Raw genomic sequence first — 23,382 nt, 5'->3', positions numbered from 1 at the left:
GAGGTCTTTTGTTAATTTCAAAATCTGGGTTGTGCCAAATAGGAGAGAGCAAGCAAGGTTCTGTTGGAGAGTTTGTGATTTCTAGTGTTTTCCACCAGGCTGATAAGGTGGAAGCAATATATTGGGTTCTTAAAACAGTTATGACGTCTGAGTGTAGTGGTGATAAACGGGAGGTCAGAGAGTTTTATATTGTTGCAGTCCGCCTGTTCTAGTTCGAGCCAGGAGTTGTAGTCTTCGTTAGGATATAACCATTTCAATAGGTATTGTAGCTGGTTAGCTAAATAGTAATGTTTAAAGTTAGGAGCGTCCAATCCCCCTTCCAATTTGTTTTTCTGAAGGATGCTTAGGCTAATTTTTGTTGTTTTGTTCTTTGAGTAGAATTTTATAATTGCAGAATCTAATGACAGGAACCATTTCGATGTGGGTGTGAATGGAATCATGGAAAAAAAATTGTTAATTTGGGGAAGAATTTTCATTTTAACTGTGGCTATTCGTCCCAGGAGGGAGATGGGAAGATTATTCCAGCGCTTCAGGTCACCACAGATCTTATCTAGCAGCAGGCTAAAGTTCAGGTGGACCACGTCTGATAGTTTGGGTGAAATATTTATGCCAAGATATCTTATGTTGCCCACAGGGAGAGAAAATTTTTGGTCTGCAGGATTCCAAGAGTTCTCCGTTATTGGCAGTATTGTCGATTTGGACCAGTTGATGAAGTAGTCTGAAAGTTTAGAAAAATTTGTTATGAGATTAAATACTTCATGGAAAGACGATTTCGGTTCTTGTAGATAAAGTAAAATGTCGTTGGCATATAGATTAATTTTATGCTCTGAATTGGCGGAATGGATACTTATGATCTTGCTGTGCTGACGGACTGCCATAGCCAATGGTTCGATGAATATTGCAAACAGTAGACGTGAGAGTGGGCACCCTTGTCTGGTTCCTCTCTGCAAAGTGAAGCTTTGAGATGTGATCCCGTTGGTGGTGACTGTGGCCTTAGAGGAATTATATAAGGCTGATACCCACTGGATAAATGACTCTCCAAAGCCAAATCCACTCAGAGTGGCAAATAGGAAGGACCAGTTGACCTTGTCGAAGGCTTTTTCTGCATCAAGTGACAAGAATAATTGCTTTTGTATTAACGCGTTGTACTTTACTTATCAGATAAGTAAATAAGAACTCTTCTGACATTATTGCTTGAGTGTCTGCCATTAATGAAGCCCGTTTGATCATTATGAATTATTGATGCGATTATTTTCTCCAGTCTAGAAGCAAGTGCCTTTGAGATAATTTTGATATCACTGTTGGTTAGTGATAGAGGATGGTAGCTAGAAGGAAGTGTGGGGTCTTTGTCTGGCTTTAGTAATAATTTGATTGCTGCTGTATTCATGTGAGGTCTTATACCTCCGTTCTTTTTGATCTCTGTCACTGTCCTGATGAAAAGTGGTGCTAATATTGTCCAGAAATGTTTTATAAATTCAGCAGGAAAGCTGTCTGGACCTGGAGCCTTACCTGTTGGCATTTTGTCTAATGCACTCTGCAGGTCATTAATAGTCAGGGGGGCGTCTAACATATTTCTGTGTTCCGTGGATAACTGAGGTAAATTTAGGTTATAAAAGCCTGAATAACCTTTGGTTTGGATTGTTTACTGTTGAATATAAGTTATGATAGAAAGAATAGAAAATCTCATTGATCTCCTGAGGAGATTGTGTGTAATCTCCGGACGGCCCCTGGATTGTTGGTATCAGAGATTTTTCTTTATTGCGTTGGAGCTGATTAGCCAAAAATTTTCCTGATTTGTTACTGTGTTCAAAATTATTATATCTTAGTTGCTGTATGATAAATTCAGTTTTCTTTGATAGAATATTGTCCAGTTGCAATTTTGTACACTGTAAATGGGTCCATACTTGATCACTTGGATTGTTTGCATATTCCTGTGTTAGTTGTTTAATTTTTTCCTCAATGTTTTTTTTGCTTGCAATTCCTGTTTCTTCTTGTAGGAGGAGTATGATATAATTTTCCTCTGATTACTGCCTTCCCAGTTTCCCATATTAAAGATGGAGATGAAGTTGGAGAGTCATTGTTTTCAAGAAAGTTTGCCCACTGCCGTCACCATTTTGTCAAAGGTCTTTAAGTAAAGAGATATTAAAGTGCCATGTTGGGGGCCGTTTATGGATGGTTTCTATTTGCAGATTGAGTGATATTGGTGCATGGTCGCTGATAATGATCGGGTGTATTTTTGTAGTAATTTTTTGTGAGATGGAGTTATTTAAGAGAAAAAAGTCAATTCTTGAAAATGAGCGATGAGAGAAGAAAGTATATTCCCTCTTCGATGGGTATTTGAGTCTGCAGCCATCGCCAAGCCCAAAATCATCCATATATTCCTGTATTACCTTAGCCGATTGTGATTGCTTTGTGTGTACTGAGTTACTAGATCGATCTAATGAAGCATTTAGGACTGTGTTAAAATCTCCTCCAATTATAGTTGTCGAGCTGTCTGACAGGTTAGATAGTAGAGAGAAGATTGTGTGAAAGAAGGCTGGATCATCATTATTAGGGGCATACAGATTAACGATTGTATATAATTTGTTAAAGATTGTTGCCTGAATAATGATGTAGCGGCCTTCTGGGTCTGTTACCGTGCTGTTTAAAGTAAATGGTAGTCTCTTGTGGACCATGATAGAGACACCTCTTCGTCTGTTGTTATAGCAGGATGAAAAAATTTGATTAAAATGGATCTTTAAGAGATTTTTCTTCTGACTTTAGCAAGTGGGTTTCTTGTAGGAGAAAAATATCTGTTTTCAATTTTGTGACAAAGTCCATCACTTTAATTTTTTTCACCTGTGAGCGGATGCCATGTACATTCCAGGAAACCAAGTTTAGGTGTGACATTGACAAAGTGGGGGTTTTATCATACTGTGTGTGGGTGAGAATATTGGGTAGGGTATGTGAAGTGTACATTCACACCCTGTGAGATTTTTTTTTTCCTTTTGTACCTTTTCACTAAGTCAGTGTTGTGTTCATTATATATACATATATATCCATATATCCACATGTACATACATATACATCTGCATATATACATACATACATATATACCAGGGCCACACGATTAATTGCATTGCAATCGCAGGAATGCTTAATTATCTGTTGCAGGAGAAATGTGTCAGAATACCATTTTGAATGAAATATACATACATATATTTATTTATTTATTTCAAGAATAGTGCAGCCCCAATATATATATACATGCAGTCACACATCTTTTGGTCATTTTTTTTTATTCCTTTTATAATACAATTAAGCTATGGTTCTACTTTGTTTTGTGGTTTTAGGGGCACATATCTCACTTAGAAGAGCCATGGGGTGGCGGAACAGCTGCCCATCTATGTATAATTTGTCGACCACAAGAGAGGTCCTATTTCCCTTCTGCCTGTGCTCTTTTAAAATGGGATATAACACTTTCCGCCTCTCGTTGATTTCCCTGGGGAACTGATCGTTCATACTGAACGAAGTGCCTTTTAGCTCTCATCCTTTACTCTTAACGAGCATTTTCTGCTGATAATGTTCGAATTTGGCGATGATCGGATGAGGAGGCTGACCTCCTCGGGGTCCGAGCCTGTGGATGCGGTGAAAGGTGATGTTGTTGACAGTCTCCGTCGGGATCTTGAGGGCCATCACCATGAACTTTTTTACCTGGACTTCTGGGTTGTCTTGTGTGCTCTTCGGGATGCCAGAAATGATTAAATTGTCTCTCATGCTTCTGGACTGCATGTCGAGGACAGTTTCCTTCAGGAGTTTATTTTCCTTTTTGAGGAGATCTACATCTGAAATGACCGCCGCTAAGGTGGAGCGGAGTTCAGCGTTGTTTTGCTGCAGGTCGCTAATCTGCTGGTAAGTGAACTCCAAGCTTACCTTCAGGTCTTTTATCTCCTGGTGAAGCATACCGAGCACTTCTAGCTTCTTGTTGATGGATTCCAAGACGCTAAATTCGGAGGATAAGAAGTCTTGTATATCGGTGGCTGAGTCGGTCTTCCTCTTATTGGGGTTGTCGGCAGGACCCTCCATGACGCACTCGTAGTAGTAGTGATCGATAAACTCTCTAGGTCCTCCACTCTGGCTGATGGTGCAGGCTGGAGTTGTCACCCATTAGGTAATTATATTTGTTTGGCTAGTTTGTTGATATCTAATCTAGCAGCTAGGCGCCGCCATGTTGAATCTCAAAATCTCACAGTGGTCTCGCGGTCTCATGCTACCATCCGGTCCCTGGTTGTCTTGGTTCCTGTTTCAACGGACCCTGAAACTCCTGAAGTTCTTTCACTGGCAATGCTTCTGACGCAGAAGGCCAGCCTTGTGTCAGCACCACCTGGAGACTTCGAACTCAAAGACTTCTACAAAAGCCAGTGGAAACAGGTCCAATGTCTTGCAGACTGTTTCTGGAAGAAATGGAGACAGGAGTATCTTGCAACATTGCAGACAAGGAGGAAGTGGAAAAGAGAGAGACCCAACATCCAAGAAGGTGATGTCGTCTTACTTAAGGATAGTCAAGTGAGGCGTAATGAGTGGCCTGTAGGGCTGATAGTCAAAGCCATACCTAGTGGCGACAACAAGGTGCGGAAAGTTGAGGTCAAAATCATGAAACAAGGGACTGCCAAAACATACCTCAGGCCTGTTACAGAGGTTATTGTACTCTTGTCTGAAAATGGACAGAAGGACTAAATAATAGTGGTATACTTGCTAATATACAAGGCGGGGAGTGTTCTGGCCCCTGTTTAGTTACTCGTCCTTTACTGACCCCTAGTGGACACTTTGGATAGTGCTTTTTCTTAAGTTTTGTTTTATCCTCCATGTTGTTTTCAGTTGAACAAAGAGCACGCTACCGTGTTGATGCAGAAACAGTTTCCTCCTATCGACTAAGCCTTGGGGTTTATATGTCCGTAAGTAAAGATCTGAAATATTGCTAGAGTGTTTTCATGAGGATTGTTCTAAAAAGAAGAATGTTATTTAGTTGTCAGATGAATGTGGGCTACACATGCTGGTCATTTGCTGCACTTTTCAGCTTATTCCTTTGCAGGTCTATGCTAAGCCAAAAAGCTGTACAATTTATGCTACTTACCTGAGTTACTTACTCTTGCTGGATATTTATGTTAGATTAAAATACTTACCTGCCATGTTACCCGTGAAAAGAAGGAGTTAAAAAATATTCACTTAAGAAGTAGTTTATTTCATTTCATACATGGAACTATTTACATTGTCATTATTATTTCATGTCTGCATATATGTAGTTTGTGTACTGTACATTAATACATGCTTTGTATTGTATTTTTCAGTTTTACAAAAACAACCACCAGTAAAGCCACATCTTTCTCAAGAACAAGGTTTATTGGAGTTTTTGTTCGCTATCTGTCTAGCCTTGCTCAGAACGCAAGTTTTTGTGAATTATCTCTTTCTTTGTTTAAATCACAAAAGTTACTTTTGTCATCTTATGCACTTCTTACACTTATATGCTACACTTACTTGCAATTACGCTTAACAATGACTCAAATTATATCCCATACTAGTTCAGCTTGTTACAATGCATTCAACACACACATTCACTCTTTCCGCACCATGGTCACACCTGTTACGCTAGACTCAGCTGTCTACAGTGACGTTAGTTGTGTCTCAGTGTTTCATTAATTTTAAAACAATTATCATATCGTAATTAGGTTCTTTAAGAAACGAAGTTGCCAAATACCTTTGACCTGGGCGGCACCCGGCACTGCACCCCAGACACACCCGGTTTAGGCAGAAAAGGGCTCTGCTTACCTTATTTGGTGGCCACCTGTACGTCTGATGCGCAGTCCAGTGCTCCCGGTCTCCAGATCTGACCTCCTCACCCTCCTAGCTGGCTCACCATTTGATGAAGCAAAAAATCAATGCCTGAAGCTGGGTCAGATGGCTCCAGGCCTCGCCTTCAGTGCCTTTAGTTGGACTCGCCTTTAATCAAAAAGTATCTTTAGACTCAAAAGGATAGTACTCAGAAAATCACTGGAGACACGTAGAATCAGATGCAACCGAGTTTAACGTATTCACAAGCAACAGCACATACAACTCATGAGTCAAGCTCCGGAGCAAGACTCAAGTTTCACTCTCTGCGCTCTCCCTTTTATGCTGGTGAAGATTCTTCTGAATCTCCACCTTTTTTCCTTAACCCTTCCCACTTGAGCCAGAACATAATGTTGGCATGGTTTTCCCCTTTGTGGAGTCAGATCTTAACTGTGTAATCTTTTCAAGCCACCTGGGTATGATTCAGACTGGTGTACCAGACTATATAATATTAAAATATTGAATCCTAGGTACTTTCCATTTTAGTTCCAAGTGCTTACATGCATGCAGTGCTTTAAATACAAATCCCAAAAATTGGAAATGGAACAGCTTGAAAAAGCAATAAAAGAAATTGAAAACCAGATTTACCAGAATCCTAACCAACAGCAAATTATGGAGCTTCATAAACTGAGAGCAAAGTATAATGTTTTATCTACAAATAATGCCACAAGGAGCTTGTTGAGACTAAGACAATCCTTTTATGAGCAAGGCGAAAAGGCCAGTAAGTTGTTGGCCTGGCGCATTAAAGAGATGCAAACAGAAAGAACGATAAACTCAGTTCAAACAGACAAAGGGATGATAACTTCTGACCCAAAAGAAATCAGTAACACATTTTTAAATTTCTATCACAAATTGTATAGCTCTGAATATTCAGATTCAGCTCCAAATCATCAAAAAAAAATAATTCTAGACTCATTGGATTTGGTTCCCTTAGACAAGGATTCTTTAGGCTCATTAGAGTTTAATCTTGGAATCAGGGGCGGAAATCCCGGGGGGGACAGGGGGGACAGGGGGGACATGACTCCCCCTTCAGTAAAGCTGTCCCCCCCTAGAATAATTTGAGACACAATTAATTTTTGAACAATGCAGTAGTATTTATTGAAAGCACAATATAAGTGGTGCTCATTATAATCGTGCAATAATGTGCTATTTAAATCTTAAAAGATTTAGTCCCCCCCTCCCATTCCTAGTAGTGGTATATCCCACACTCTTTCCAAGGGGCGGGGCTGCTTGGCAGCAGTAGCAGCGTGTGGCTGGACCTGCTGCCCACATCGCGCATTGTGGGGTAAGATGTACACTCACACAGACACAGTTTAACTTACACAAGTTACAACACATCCCATTTACTGTTACAACAAGCCCCAGGCCCAGGCTGATAATATAAACTGTCTGCAACATTTCTCCTGCATTGTTCAAAAGCCTACTCAATTACGAGTGCTGCTAAGCTAAAAGCTAATGATTAAGCTCAGAGTTTAGTGATAGTCAGAGAGGACAGGAGAGAAAGAAGAGGGAGAGGACAGGACAAAAGCAGTCAGTGGCGGAGCGGCGCGTAGCTAATGGTTACCTGTCTGTAGGCTCTCCACCTGTCAGTGAGACAAACATGAAAGACGTGCAGTCTAACTGACGAGGAGCGGTCATTACGCGCGACTATTACGCACGGTTGTGGCGGAGCGGCTCATAGCTATGGGTACCTGTCTGTAGGCTCTCCATCTGTCAATGAGACAAACATGAAAGACGTGCAGTCTAACCGACGAGGAGTGGTCATTACGCGCGACTATTACGCTCGGTTGTGACGGAGCAGCTCGTAGCTAATGGGTACTGTCTGTAGGCTCTCCACCTGTCAGTGAGACAAACATGAAAGACGTGCAGTCTAACCGACGAGGAGCGGTCATTACACGCGACTATTACGCACGGTTGTGAGGTGCGCAGTGGCAGATCTCAAAGCACACTGTTTATAAACCAGTTAACCAGTTTAATTGCAGGAAATGTTCAGTATAGTAGTATAGACATTCACTCTGCCTGTTGGAGAGATAGAGAGAAGATCAAAGCGTCAAATTGCGGTAGAAAATGCTATAGACAGGCTACAACTTTTTTTCCTTGTCCCCCCCCCTGGAATTATTCTCTAAAATTTTACTGTTTATTGTTCCCCCAACTATGAAATGGGATTTTCGCCCCTGCTTGGAACCCAGGAACTGTCTGAGGCTATATCCAACCTGAAGGGAGGAAAAACTCCTGGATCAGATGGGATCCCAATCGAAATATATAAAATATTTAAAACTAAATTGATACCACCACTACTTGAGCTGTATCAAGAATCATTCAGTAATGGATTCCTCCCTTTCTCTCTCAATACAGCAATAATTACATTACTATTAAAACCTGGGAAGTCACCAAATCAATGTGGATTTTACAGGTCAATATCTCTTATCAATTATGATCTTAAAATACTGTGTTAAGTACTGGCTATGAAGTTGGAACTTATTTTACCTAAAATGGTTCACTCCGACCAGAATGGATTTATACAGGGAAGGCAGGGCTTTCACAACATAAGGAGAGTGCTTAACATTCTCTTGAGAAATCTGGCCTCCCTGGCCACGCAGTCCTGTCGTTGGACACAGAGAAGGCCTACGACAGGATAGAGTGGTCGTACCTATTTGAAGTCCTACAGAGGTTTGGCATTGGGGGAAATTTTCTCAGGTGGATTCGCCTTCTCTCGCCTTCTTCTAACCCACAAGCTGAAATCTTAACCAATGGCTTTATATCCAATCCTTTCAAACTTAATCAAGGCACGAGACAGGGTTGTCCCTTATCTTCTGTGTTGTTCACCTTGGCTATTGAGCCTCTGGCTATGGCAATTCGCAATCACAACAATATAAAAGGAGTAACGGTTGGAGATATTGAACAACACACAGCCCTGTACGCGGATGACATTACTTTGTTTTACTCCAGTTTAAAACAAACCTTACCTGCCTTACTTGATAGGTGCTTTTGGCGTCTTTTCAGGTTATAAAATAAATAATGATAAATCTGTAATAATGTTTTTGACAGAAAAAGAGAGACTCAGCCCCCCAGTTCCAACTCCATTTGTAGTGTCAAAAGAAGGGTTTACTTATCTAGGGGTTAAAATCACGCCCACTGTCAATGAAATCATCTCAGCGAACTATAACCCCCTTATGCAGTTATACAGCTTATAAATAGGTGGACAAAATTACCAATATCCTTGATTGTACACATCAATATCCTAAAAAAGACAATTTTACCTAAATACTTGTACCTCTTCCAATCGATCCCACTCTGTCCTCCATTCTCTCTCTTTCAATCATTAAAGAAAACATTTTCAAATTTCATTTGGAACAATAAACGACCAAGACTCAGGCTTTCCTTGTTATATCTGCCATATGGCAGAGGTGGTTTGAAATTACCAAATCTTTTATGGTATTTCTGGGCAGCTCAGATTAGAGCAAGCATGTTTTATTTCGTTAAGGACCACTCCCCAGTATGGGTAACAATTGAATCTCACTCGATCTCAGTCCCTTTAAACCTGTATATGTACTCGGCAGAGAAGAAAAAAATAATTAAACTGACAAAAAAACCCTTTCTGGAGAACACAATAACAATTTGGCATAATGTTCTAGTATATATTGTTGAAACACAACAACTATTGCAATTTTCACCTATTTTTGGTAATGATAACTTCCAACCAGGCAGAGCAGATCCAGGCTTTAAACTCTGGTCCACTAAAGGTATATCTAAGGTGTCTGACCTTTACAATGGATCATGCCATTTGAAGAACTTAAAACCACATGATATCCCCACAAAGCACTTTTTCAAATATCTCCAATTACGAAGTTTTATAATGTCTAGACAGGGTAATAGGTTGGAGCTACCACCTTTATCTACACTGGAAGAAATAATTTTAAAGCATCTTGAAAACAGGGGGCAGGTGACCATATTATATAATCTATTTGTCAGCAAGTCTGCTTTAATCCCAATATTCCTGACATGTGTATTAAATGTAATCATCAGAAGGGGTCACTGATCCATTGTATGTGGGAATGCCCTCTGATAATTGGTTTTTGGGGAAAGGTTTTGGATCTAATCAGTCATATTATTGGTAAAGACGTACCCTGTAACCCTAAAACATGCATTCTAAATATTTACCCAGATGATGTTGTCATTTCAAACAATGTAAGGTCCCTGCTGAATATTTGTTTACTTGAAGCTAAAAGGTGTATTACCCGCTCATGGAAGAATCAATCAATTGGTGGAATTGGTGGTTGAAGGGAATGTCCTTTAATTTTGCCCTTGAAAATTTTCGTATATATATTTTACAATTATTAGGAACAGAATGAGATCCAAATTAATGCTTGGAATGATGAACTGAACTGAGTGCAAACTGCTGGGGTTTTTTTTTCTTTTTTCTACCGATTATTCATTATTTTATTTATTTATTTTTTTCATTATGTTTGTCAATTTATTTGCCTTCTCTCGAAAAATACAATAAAGAGATGTTTTTTGTTAAAAAAAGATACATTTTCCTTTTCCAAATACTCTTATTTCTTTCCTCAATGCTAACTGAAACAACATAAAACCAACCGACTAGTTTAATATTCGAACATTTTTTAATGTTTTGTCCCATATAATAAAACAAATAAGAGTTAAGCAGAAAAATTATGAGAGCTAGTGGTGTGCCATAAAATTCTTGAACCAATCTCAGCGTGATAGAATATAATTCATTCTACTGTATTTAACTACATGAGATAAGTTAGCTCTTGCAGACCTACTAACGCGTATAATGTCCTGCACACCCTGCCTGATAAAACCTTCTTTTTCCAGCTGTTAGGAGCAGCAACATTGTTTTTTTGTCATTTTTACTGCCAGTTCATAGCCTTTCTTTAGAGTAACAGGCAAAGAAACAAGCCAGCCTTTTACTGTAGATGTGGTCTGCAAGCTCCTTCTTCACAACACCTCCTTTGTGTTCCACTATTCCACTGTACCTCGCTGTTTCTTCCTTTACCTCCTTTTATTTAAATGTACCCCTGCAGGGTGACCTGTCGATAGTTTTGTCTTTTCCCCATATGTTTTCCACCCTTGACATTAATGGATGCTCTGGTTGGTTCTTGGCATGACAGCTTTTCTACAGTGTTTAAAATGTGATAATAACCCACCATTGTGTAGTATAATATTGAAATACCATTTTATACTTGAGAAACTATTTAATTTCAGTGCCTTATAGTAGGGTGAGTTGGAGCATTGGCTCAATTTATCTCACAGCATTTGTCAGATTTTGCCCCATAGCCACCATTTTGGGAAAAAAAAAACTGGCTGGATTAGCAACTCAAGCTAATCATTAGTTAAATGATACCCATTTTTAGACCTGGATACAATTACAGACCTGTCATAACAATCATTTTACTTGACATGCTGAAAAATTACTTTTACAAGCAAAAACAGTTTTTATGTGTAAATATGTAGCCTATGTAGTGAATGTGAACATGAATATCATAAAATATCACGGCAGTCAAATAAACATCGGACATTTCCAAAATAATCGGGAGCTCCAAAAATATTTTTTTCCATCATATAATCATCTGAAAGCACCAGAATAATAAAAAAAAAACATTTAAAGTCAGTTGTTCTGAGTTTTTACTTTTTTTTTTTTTTTTTTAGACTAAAACTGGATTCTTCACTCACTCTTTGTCCTCAGATGCATTTTACTTACTGTACAAGCCCTGGTTACTTTGAATTTGTGTTTTTTTTTCTTTTCTTTTTTTCTATTTAAGTGTTTGAGTTTGTCCTCCAGCGCTGTTCTTTACCTTTATGACTCCTATAGGAAATGTTGTGTCACCTCTGACATTAGAGGAGCTGCTAGGCTGTGATTGGAGGGGAGGGCGTGTTCACCGCAGGAATGTAACGCTCAGGTGGAGGGAGAGAGAGACAGAGACAGAGGGCAACAGCAGCTGTGCGCCCACACAGCCGTGGACGGTATGACGGTGGAACAGCGGAACGCTGCCTGTGGTTCTCTGCGGTCTTTACGGGGCTCTTCTGGCGCATTTTGGACTCGTTCAGACTGAGAGGAGGATCAGAAACCAAGAGGGAAAACACAAGGAAGAACCAGTGGAGCTATCTGCTGAGGCAGATATCCATGCAGGACAGGGCACAAGTGCAATCAACTAGGCTACCTGGAGGCGAACAGACTCGTAGACACAGTTCAAGGACAACGTCGAGGCCTACTTTTGGAGTAATGTTGAACACCCATGTGAATCATAGCCTGTGGGTTTTAATGTAAGAAAGAAACAGAAAAAGGAACCTCATGTCAGAAACGACTTTTATTTGCATCTGACCGTTCAGCAGAAGATACGCCTTTTTGTGTCCCGAAAGACAAAAGTGATGTGATGCGTTTTGGGAACTGGGTTAACAGCTCTTTTGATGCACGAACTCTGGAGCTGAGAGGGAGAAAGCAAAGTTCCTTTAACGTTTTCCTTAAAAAAAAAAAAAGCAGAGGAATAGGACAGTACAGGAGGGAGTAGGATATGGATTGTGTGTCTGAGCCTGTTGGGATGCACTGCGCATCTGAGCTGCGACGTTTCGCACCATGATACAGGAACAAAGTGCACCTGACAACCAATGTAACATAGCTTAAGCCAGTCCACAAGGATCTACTATGTCCTCACTACAGACAAGGTAAGGCTTTAAAATATGTCTCTGGCTGCCTGCAGAAAAGATTGCATGAGAACTAAACGATGGTGATTTATAAGTGGTGAACATTGATATGAGGTGGTCAAGTCCAGAGACAGGTAAAACTTTTCTTTTTTCTACTGTTTGTACTGTGATTGAGTTGCATCCCAGGAGGAAAATATGTGCTGGCCTTAAATATTTACCTAGCTCAAAAACCTTCAACTTTTTTGCAGCACAATGAAGGATGGAAGGTGATAAACTCCAGGGACATTTGAGTTTTTCTCCCCTTAGTTGGAAACTGTTTGTGGTGTGGTTCCCATCTTAACAAAAAGTTCAGAAAAAGTGATGATTTCTAGAAAATAAACAACAGCAAAAAATAAAAACCTCCTGAGTTTTGGGTGCATGTTTGCATGTTTGCAGCATGTCACGTATTGTTTAACTTTAGTATTGAAGAAACTTCACCTGTTGTAGTTTAGATAATCCTGTATTCCAGTGTATTTTTTAGGCCTGGGTGCCTGAGGCTCCAGCCCTAAATGTTTTATTAATAGCCCCGATTCTAAATATATCAGCTGTATATATAATTCAAAAATAAGAACAGGCCTTACAATAAAACAAAAAGCCCCAATTTAATAATCTGTCTTTCCATTCATGCGTGTAAGACAGAGAACACCAGTTATCACTTTAATGTTTAGTTTTTATAGTCCACATATTCTCAATAGAACAGTTTGTATGATATCTTAAGAATTATTGCCGCACAAATGACGTTACATCCTTACCATACAGTTAAGTAACCGTATGTAGTGTTGTCACGATACCAAGATCTTTGTTTCGGTACCAATACCAATATGAATTTCGATACCCAAAAGTACTTTTTCCTAAGGAAAAGTCCTTTTGGATACAAACCTTTAGAACAATAAACAGTAAGGGTGTAATGGTACCAAAAAAAATCATGGTTCGGTAAGTACCTCGGTACGGACATCATGGTTTGGTTGCTCAAATGTTTCACCAAGTTGGTGTTGTCTTGTGATGTCTCCCTTTGCAAGGCAGACTTTCTCTTGCCTTTTTTCACGTGTGCCAGCTGCGAACGTTGATACAGGTGTTGTCATACACACCACTTGCGCAATCTGTGCTCTAGTAGAAATAAGAAAGGCGTTTGTGTGCATAAATGAATTAAATAAATTAATGAATTGAATCAATTTAAAAAGTACCGGTATTTTCCAAATGCAGTATAGTACCGTTTGGAATACTCTAGTACCGCGGTACTATTTTAGTACCGGTATACTGTGCAACACTAACTGTAAGTTAAGGATAATGTCATTTGTGGGGCACTACTTAACGTAAAGTGATGGAGGTTAGGTTCAGGCAAGTAAAGTTACCAAGGTTAGGTTCAGGAAAAGAAACATTGTGAGGACATACCTCAAAATGCTTCAGTGTTCACTCAAAGTTCAGGGAAAACATTTGTGGAAAGTCCTGGTTTTCTCAGCTCAACATTAGGCTAATATTCAAGAGGCTAATATTCAACAGACTTAATTAATATGACAACAGTGCAACAAACACACCTAACAATCATAAAATACAGAGAAATAACTAAGCAATTTAAAATTAACACCACAGCAGCAATATTGAACTTACGTTATCAGCAACTTCTGCACCAGTGATGACTGAGTCTCTAAATGAAAACTATGACTACAAAATTAGAGCCTCAGAACTAAATTGTTTATAACATGAAGAATTCACAGCACTCCCATCAGCACATTGGTCACATAATCGCAGTCTTTCAAAATACGTGAGATATGTGGGAATTTGGGTGCATTACTTTTCATACAAAAACATACAAACTTTGTGCGAAGAGCTTATTATAGTATATATACTGCTGGGTACTTGTAATCTATTACGTTACGATACATCATCATTTATTAGATGATTTTATTTTGTATTTTTAATCTGAGTCCTCAAAGTTCTTTGTAACTTTAATATGTAAAGAAGTAGAATGATTCAGTGGCATAAAATGGAAATTCTCAAGAACCTCAAAATTCTCTAAATTTTAATAAGAGCAGTTGCAAAATATTCTGTTTCTACTTAATACTAACAATTACTAATATTTTTTAAATCACAAGAGTGCATCCAGAAGCATAAAAATAGAGCTTGTTCATCAAAAAATTTCCTGAGGGAGGATCCAGAGAACTGGGCTAAGTCCCAGATGTTCTCAAATTCTACACACACCCCTGCTGTATTGGCCTGTAGTATGTGAAAGTTTTCTCAAGGGGCAGATGTCCTATTCAGTCTGCTGTAGGCTACCTCTTGCCAGCAGGTGATATAGTCCTCCTGCCATACAGTATCTGTGATTCCACCCATCATGCTACACTAACTTTATCTCCTAAATGTCACCGGCTATAAATACCCTGCTCATATTTGATCTAATCCCACGCCTGCTACAGAGAACACAAACATTGAGGACTGCAGAGGGTCTGAACTCAGGTCTTGATCATTATAAATCTGTCTCTTAATATCATAAATTTCAGTTTACCTTGACCATGCCTTTTCCTCTGGATTACTCTCCTCAGTGGAAACACAATGTGCTGACATCTCTGCACTTGACCTTTTATGGGCTGCATTCGATATAATGTGTCAGGAGAAATGTACAGGCCGTCTCTAGACGGATATACTAGAATACCCATGATAACCCATGAGTCCTTAGTTGCTATGGAGAAGAAGGCAGTCAAACTGAAAGTGAATTGATGTAAAGTGCTGATTTTTTGATGATTCAGGTTTCAATGAGCTTCTGCTTCTGGTTACTCTTATTGGTACATAGAACAGATTTTAAATGTCTTGGAACATTTTTTTACAGAGCCATATAACATCTCATTCAGGAACCACCATAAGGCCTCCTTAAGATTTTTTTGAAGTAGGGTTGTATGAGGCACTTGTCTTAAGTCAATGTATTACACACAGTAGATGTCAGTTGGCACACCTCCAGTTTGGAGAAGCAGTCAGGAGACCAACATGGAAGCTAAGCAATGTACTGCTGTGAACGGGGGTTGGCAACAAAATGTGTTTTAGCCAAAAAAAAAAAAAAACAATATCAGTTTAAGTGTATGCTACATTGAGAGTATTTGAACTGTTTTACCTTTCTATCAGACAGCCAGTTCCAGTGGCTTCTGTTCCCTGTTCATGCTCTTGTTAAGTCACCAGTCTCCATTGACAAAAACAGTCATTTTAGCTCGCTGAACACAGGAGCTGCTGGTCTACCACTCCTTAAGTCAGTCGTGTAGTTTGTGTTATTGTGTGACTTTGGTGAATCCAAACTAACCCTTTTAAAGGGACATTGTGTAGCGTTTTCAGTTTATTGGCAAAAATCGATTCATAAATATGTCATCATTGGTGTATTATTATCTCCACCAATAATCTGACTTATTCACGATTTGTTTGTACATTGGGCGGGTAAGTCGTTTGGGGGTTCCATTACGTTTTTGCCATCTTGAAAATACATCTGCCAGCAAGGGACATATAGCACTACCAGGGATTAGCCCCGCCTTCAGTGTTTTCGTTGAGAGCCAGGCCAGTGCTGCGTGACTGAGAAGCCGAAGGAGAGGAGCAAAAGACCTTCGCTACTACCCTGGCAAATTTGAAAGCCTGCTCTACTGCTGCATAACAAAGTCCCACTCTTTGAGCATAATGCAGGATCATGCATATGCAGCATCACGGGAGATGGAATCCTCGTCGCCAAGAAAGCACAAAAGGGAATCAAAAAGGCAACGTGACCGGCGAATTCAAAAAATGAGGGTTAACACTGGGGTAGCCTTTCCCAGCTGGAAAGAGCTGCTGAACAAGAAAGGTTTTAAAAGTCACTTAAGGAATATCATTGTAGTTTTAAAGGTATAAATGACTTGCACAAAGAGAGCTGTAATATACCAACATAGAGCCTAATGCCTGTGTTTCATTGCACAAAGATAAAAGTTCTGTCCTAAATTCTTGTCCGAATGTTCATTTAATGGAAAGATTCTAGAGATTAATTCCATCATAGATTTCTCAAAAACACTGCACTTAGACTTAGACTTAGAAGACCTTTAATGTCCCCGGGGTGCAATTTTGTTTGGAGCACAATACATAAAACACATATATCTACTCTGTAGTACGATGACACAGATAGATTACCCAGACATATCACACATAAATTACGTATATACACACAGAATAAATAATCTAAATAGTCTAACCAATAAAACGTTACCCTAGCTTAAGATGCACTGCTCATAATAATTTATATACATCACACCCCTGCCCATGTCTTGTTTAATTGTGTAATTGCCATAGGAAGAAATTCGTCTTTGGCCCGATTTGTTCTAATATTGGGATGTCTGTAACTTCGCCCTGAGGGGAGAAGCTTAAATTCCCCTGAGAGTGGGTCAGGGCAGGAACACCGATTTCCTAATTTGGCCCTGTGCCCTTGAAAAAAATATCTGCCCTAAGGCCTTGATGCCCCGCCCACACTGCTCCAGGTGATTTTGCGGTTTTCTCCTCTGCCTCCTTCCACACGGCTTTGACACCTGCGTCTTAGGGGAAAAAAATGCAATGACAACATCAAATGAGACGATGCGTACATCACCAGTGGTGGGTTTGATTCAAGCCTCGCATGAACGGCTCGGACAGGCTATAACGACAGTTTGACACCAATCTATCACCGGCCAACCAGGAGACTTCATCAAACGCCCAGGAAGGGATTGGTACCGAGACCCGGTATTAAACAACCCAAGGTAAATTTAATCAAGACTGTAATAATAGTAAGCTCCGCCATTATCTGCGTTACTTTTTAAAGTTTCGGTTTCATGTAGCCTATCATCATTCTGCAGCGGTGGGGCCGTGGTGCAGATGCAGGGAATATATAACTTCAAGATCACTCTAGTTAACGACAATTACGCTTGTTACTGCGAGTAAGTGTGATAAAATCTCTGCCAGTAAAAAGCCAATACGCTTTGTCCGCAGTCTCTCATTCACTGCTATTATGATTTATGGTCACGGTTGACATGAGCACATCGCGCTCGCGGTGCTAACAGCAAAGTGTTAAAGACAAACTAAATGAAAGCTGTCTGTATGTAGGCTAACACTTTATCTGAACATGCACCTGAGGCAGCCAACCTGCAGACAGTGAGTGTCCTCAGTAGAGGGGGGACAGAGAGCAGGATCAATGACTGATACTGATGTCTGTGTTCTTCATGTTTAGATAATGTGACTTTCTTCACTCAGTATTGTGATGTCAGGAGGAAAATTTATATTCCAGTGAAATATTATTGGGTTTTAAATAATGTCTTTGTTGTTGTAAACATGACTGTTGCTGCCATGGACTGTATAAAACTATATTCTGTGTAACTGAACTATAAGGAAAGCATCAGGAGGTGAGGTGTGTGCATGTGTATGTGTGGAGGAGAGGAGAGAGGCAGATGCTGGTAGAGAGATAGTGTGTGTTATTAGATACTGTTAATGTCACTTATTATGCTTCTGTGCATTGATAGCTGTTTTTTGTCTGTTTCTGCATTATGTTGAGGAGGGCCATGCCTGTAAATGTATGCAAAAAAAAAAAAAAAAAAGTGGATCGGTTGCTCGCTGCTAAAAATGTGGCCCATTGACATTATCTGGTTTTGAAATGTGGCCCGGTTGAAATAGTAATTTAATAGCCCTGCTGTAGTTTGTTTGTTTGTTAGCTATCTAACAACACATCGAAAATAATTGTAAGCCAGTCTTGTTCAGTGAATCACTTTATCATGTACACTCAAAACATATTTATGCCTAATATTTAAGATTATTTTTAAAACATACATATTAAAAACACATTGGGTTTATCAGTACTATGAAATAAATCACATTATTACTTATTACACTCATTATTAGGGGCCGGGCAGCCTAAGCTGCCAGGACCCTATTGTTATCCTGCATCTTCTTCTTCTTCTTCTTCTTCTTCTTCTTCCGAGGAAATCCTACTTCCCATACGCAAAAAATCACCAAACTTTGCACAAAGGTCCGGTCTCATGCCAGATTGCCTCAGCTGCAAAAACAGGCCAATAGTCCTGATGGTGGCGCTACAGCAAGCCTCTAAAGTTCAAAATTTTGAAAATTCACAGCAAATCAACCATATGTGCTACAGATTTGCAACTTTCACCAAAATGTAGCCCCAATACTGGAAAAAAAAAACTTTTGTACATTTAAACCTATTGCAAATTATGAAGTCCATCACTCTGGTTTTTTTTTTTTTTCAAAAACTGTAAAACATATTAAACTTATCTCCTCCCACAATTTTTGCTCAATTGACACCAAACTTGCTACAGAGCATCTTCAGACTGTCCTACACAAACCATCCACACAGATTTTTGATTTATCGAAAATTGAGCCTACAGTGCATCAAAATGTTTTGACTGTAAACAGTATTGTAAACATATACTTGCAAATTCTTGCTAAAGACATTTTCAATGTTCATTAAAAAAAATGACAAAATTCTAGAGTCATGGTAGATGATGTTTGGAAAATATCAGAATTTTATCTCAAAAACTGAATTTTTTTTATAGCATTTTGAATTTTGCTCTAATGTGAACAATTGGAGTCAATGCAAAAATGGCATTTTTAAACATCAGTTTTTCACTTATGGAGCCAATCAATCATTATTAAAAACAAATTACCAACATCTCCATGCTGTCTAGATGCAATTTGTGTATTTTTGGATTTTTGTCTTAATAACTGAATTTTTGACAGCCGTTTGAAATCTGCCTTTACACACTAACAGCTGCTGTCTTGCACACAGGTGACTGGCTTAGTCAATTTGTGAAGCTACATGTGACATTTCTGTTTGCCAATTAGCTCAGTGAGATAGAGGATGGTTCTTGGTGTTGAAGATTGTGAGTTCAAGCCTCAGCTCGTGCAACATTTCCATATGAGAAATCTACCCAAACTTTTCATAAAGGTCCAGTCCCATGCCAGATGTCCTCAACTAGAAACACAAGACAATAGTCTTATGATGATATCCTCAAATCTGCAAAGGTAACTCCAACACTGATGCCTGAAACAATCAAACCATCATGAAATAGTTGTGGATTAATTGTGTGTTTGACTTATTGATTTATTGACTAATCATTGCAGCTGTAGAATTCCTATAATGAGCTAGAAGAAGTTTTAAACATATATACCGCAGAGTTGTCTCTTGCTAATTAGCTCAGTGAGATAAAGCGTAGTCTCTTATGCTTAGAATGCCACCTTTTTTTCATCTTCCTACACTCTGCTTGTTGCTCAGAATTGCCTAATTTTGCCTAAAATTGCCCGGCCCCGACCATTGCTGTGCAGCAGCTATAATTATTACTTGAGCTTGTTTTATTTATTCATTTCACAGATAGTTATACATCCTTAGTCCTTAAATTAAATTAATTATGGACGTGGACTTAAAATCATTGTTTTATTTTAAGGCCTTGCTGCCCTGGCTTTTGGCCTTTGTGCCCTTAAAAAATTGACAACACAAAAGGCCAAGTGGTCTTGCCCCTAAAATGACGAAATTCCAGGCCTGGAGTGGGTGGTTATTATCCATGCAGACCTTGTCTGCCTTTTGGGTCAGCCTGGTCAGATAAAGATGGTACAGAGTCTGCTGCTTCCCAATGATCTTCCCACAAGTTCTCACAAGTTTCCCCAGTTTGTTCACAAACTCCCAAAATACAAAACCTACAGAGGTGCAGATGTTAAAAACCAAGGCTCCATTCCAACTGTTGAATTAATTAGTTTTAAAGAAAAGAAAAGACCAAAAGTTGGAGCTAACAGGGATTGAAATCAGTAGCAAACTCATTTTCCCTAGGCTTTTTTCATGTCGAAATGTCCCAGTAGGAAAAGCACATTAAAATAAATGATAGCTGAATTCCATATAGATTATTCAAATTCAGGGCCCCAGGTCCTTTTTACATATCAGGATCATTTCTGCTCTGCCTTTGTCTGAGTGTCTACACCCTGGAAAAATTTTAGTCAATAATCCAGTCAAAGGATTATTAACAAAACCACAGAAACTGTTACAATACAAAACCTGACATTCCACAGCTTTCAAACTAACAGGAGGTTAACACATGTCGGTGTAGGCTATACACCACAGTTGCATCTGAGGAACATTTTGAAGAACCCCCTCATGTCGTGTCCCACTGCAACATCCTGCTCGTCTAAGTAATGTTTCCAGGTTACTTTGAACCCAGTCCTGAACTTGATGTGCTTGTTTTCTCTGTCAGAGAAAATTAAGTCAGTTTCAAGGTTCACTCAGATAAGAGTTTACTGCTCTGTGTTTGTCTCTCTACACCAACCCGATGAAAAGCCTGGACTTTGAAAGGTTTGCTTCCAAGCAGGAGCAATATGGTTGTGTTTTTATACATTTGGTGCATTTCAGTGTCTGATTGTCACAATTTGATGGACAATTGATTTGGTTTTGGTGGTGATTAGGGCTGACCCAAAAAATTCGAAGCTTTGAAGCTTTGTTCGATGGGATGGGATTTGATTGTGGGAAAAAAAAAATCTAAGTTTCGGTGCTTTTTTTTTCCGTTTTTTTTGGGGGGGGGAAGGCCTTAAACGCAACACTAACCCCCACCAGTTCAATACTGACAACGAGCGCACTCAGAGCTGGCAGACATGTCCAAGAGGTTATCAGATGTGTGGTTGCACTTTAAAATATGCCCCGACAACCCCCAGAAAGCAGAGTGCCAGATTTGCCAAAAGCAATTGGCATATCACAACTCAACAACAAATTTGGGAAATCACTTGAAAAACGTAAGTAGTAATTAGTAGACCTAATATTTGAAATGGATAAAGGTATTTTTTGCTGGTGAGTCAAGGCAGAATAGCCTGTATATCATGTAATTAAAAAAGAAAAAATCTCTGACAAGGAAATAGAAAGCCTGATGCACAATGGAGACCTATTATTATTATTATCCTGCTTGAACACAGACGACTAAATTCTTTCAACAATGTGACTCAAAATAATGATAAAATAGATTTTATTGATGTAAAATATGCATTTTCCAGTTCCACCAGTCCGCTCTGAGACTGGTGTCAGAGACACTTCTGATGCTCTGAGTTGCGTATCTGTTTGATTGTGCTGCAGTATGCGCAGAGGGTTTTAATTTAGTGTTAAATCAAAAGTTAAACACTACTTATCACTGACCATTAGTGTTTTTTTGTTTGTGAATATTTTTTATCTTAATTCTAGTGTTGGAAGAAAGTACGTTTTCGCCATACTTTTCTTTAATTTTTTTTCTTTTCAGACTTCCACTCAGGCTTCACTGTTGACATGTACCTGGTAGAAGAAGTGACCCTCAATTGTGTCTGCTTTTTATTATTTCAAAGTTTTGGGGTTTGGTTCATTGTTCATTGCATTTGTGTGTTTTTCTTTGTCATAATATTACTTCCATGCATCGCAGCATGTTTCCCATGTTGCTTACATGACTGTAGATGACCTGAGGGGCGCTGCTTCAGTCAAAGTGGCTGTGAAAAGATAATCTCATAATCCCTGAGGTATGACAGTGTACCAATTTTGTTCTCCCTGTTGTGGAAGGAGTGAGTTAAGTGCAGTGCAGTGAAGAGAAGGGAAAGGATTGGAAGGGACCATATTGAGCAAGATGTTGGGTTTAGACATTTTGGCAACAACAAAACCAACACCACCATACCAATGTCTGTCTTTCATTTAGTCATTTACCACAACTGTTTCTGGGTGTTTTGTCCAGATATACAATGGTATTTTATTTCTTTTTGCAAAAAGGTTTTACTACATCTTCAAGCAGCGCAGCTGCTGAGACACAAAGATCCTCCACTTGTGTTCAAAGAGGCTCATTTTGTCAATACATGCTGACCGAGGCCATTGAGCTTTTGATTGTTGTCGCCTCATTCATAATTAATACAGATCCAAGGGTCATAGCTGACCACAGAGCATTCACACTGAACATCTGTTTAGGGTTGTGTCAATTCATTCAGCAGCATGCTCCATATAACCATCCGGCCCTCCACCGGGTTCCCCCAAACACTGGCTGGGTCATAGCTAAATCTGCGGGCAGGTTAAAGGTTAACACTGGCCCCTGATTGGAAGACGTATTGCTTAGGTCACCATAGAGAAACACTTAGACCAAAATCCAACACAAAGAAACTAAAGGACCAATGAAATTCAGTCAGGTGTCCTCTGTGTTGACATGACTCACATCAGGTCAAAGTGCACATTCTCACCTGCAATGCACTCTTAAACAGTACACAATCATAGCATAAATGTAACTATATGGTAACAGCATGGAACTGTTGTTTATTTGAGCAGGGTGGGAATGTGAGAACTATCTGTGTGTCAGGGTGTGTTGAAACAAATGTGAGTTCAGTGGTTAACAGAGTAATTATGGGGTCAGATCAGTCTCATAATGAATGAACTCACGCAGGGTTTTTCACGAATGCACATGCCCTGGTTCACAGTTGTATTGCGGACTCACAAATGCACACGATCTGTTTCGCAAATGCACACACTCTGGTTCACAAATATAATGTTTATGCAAACTTGTAATATAAATTCGGAAATGCACACACTGGTTCACAAATATAATGTTTATGCAAACTTGTAATATAAATTTGGAAATGCACATGCTCTCCTTCACAAATATTATTTTGAGGCACACTTGTAATATAAATTCACAGTTCATGCAAATCGCTGAATGTGCATTTACAGTATTATGACTAAGTATTAGCTTACTTTTTTACATTTGGGTGTAATTTATTATCATGCTGCAGTGTCTCTTCCTGCTGTCTGTGCGTCCTGGCTGCTGCGCCACTTTTACGCACACACATAGGCACACACAAACA

General features: G+C 39.3%; 1 protein-coding gene across 2 annotated transcripts in view; it reads left to right on the top strand.

Moving 5' to 3' along the window:
* The first annotated feature begins 11,797 nt into the window (after positions 1 to 11,797).
* The window catches only part of adamtsl5 (ADAMTS like 5), a 186,466-nt gene continuing 174,881 nt past the window's right edge, over positions 11,798 to 23,382 (top strand). For both annotated transcript variants that reach the window (XM_049603092.1, XM_049603086.1), the window contains exon 1: positions 11,798 to 12,549. In XM_049603092.1, coding sequence (XP_049459049.1) covers positions 12,530 to 12,549 — 20 coding nt within the window. In that variant the 5' untranslated portion in view covers positions 11,798 to 12,529. The remainder of the gene's footprint in view (positions 12,550 to 23,382) is intronic.

This window comes from Epinephelus fuscoguttatus, linkage group LG2 (assembly GCF_011397635.1).
Source record: "Epinephelus fuscoguttatus linkage group LG2, E.fuscoguttatus.final_Chr_v1".
Lineage (NCBI taxonomy): Eukaryota > Metazoa > Chordata > Actinopteri > Perciformes > Serranidae > Epinephelus > Epinephelus fuscoguttatus.
Note: the sequence above shows the minus strand (reverse complement) of the source record. Positions and strands in the feature narration are given on the sequence as shown.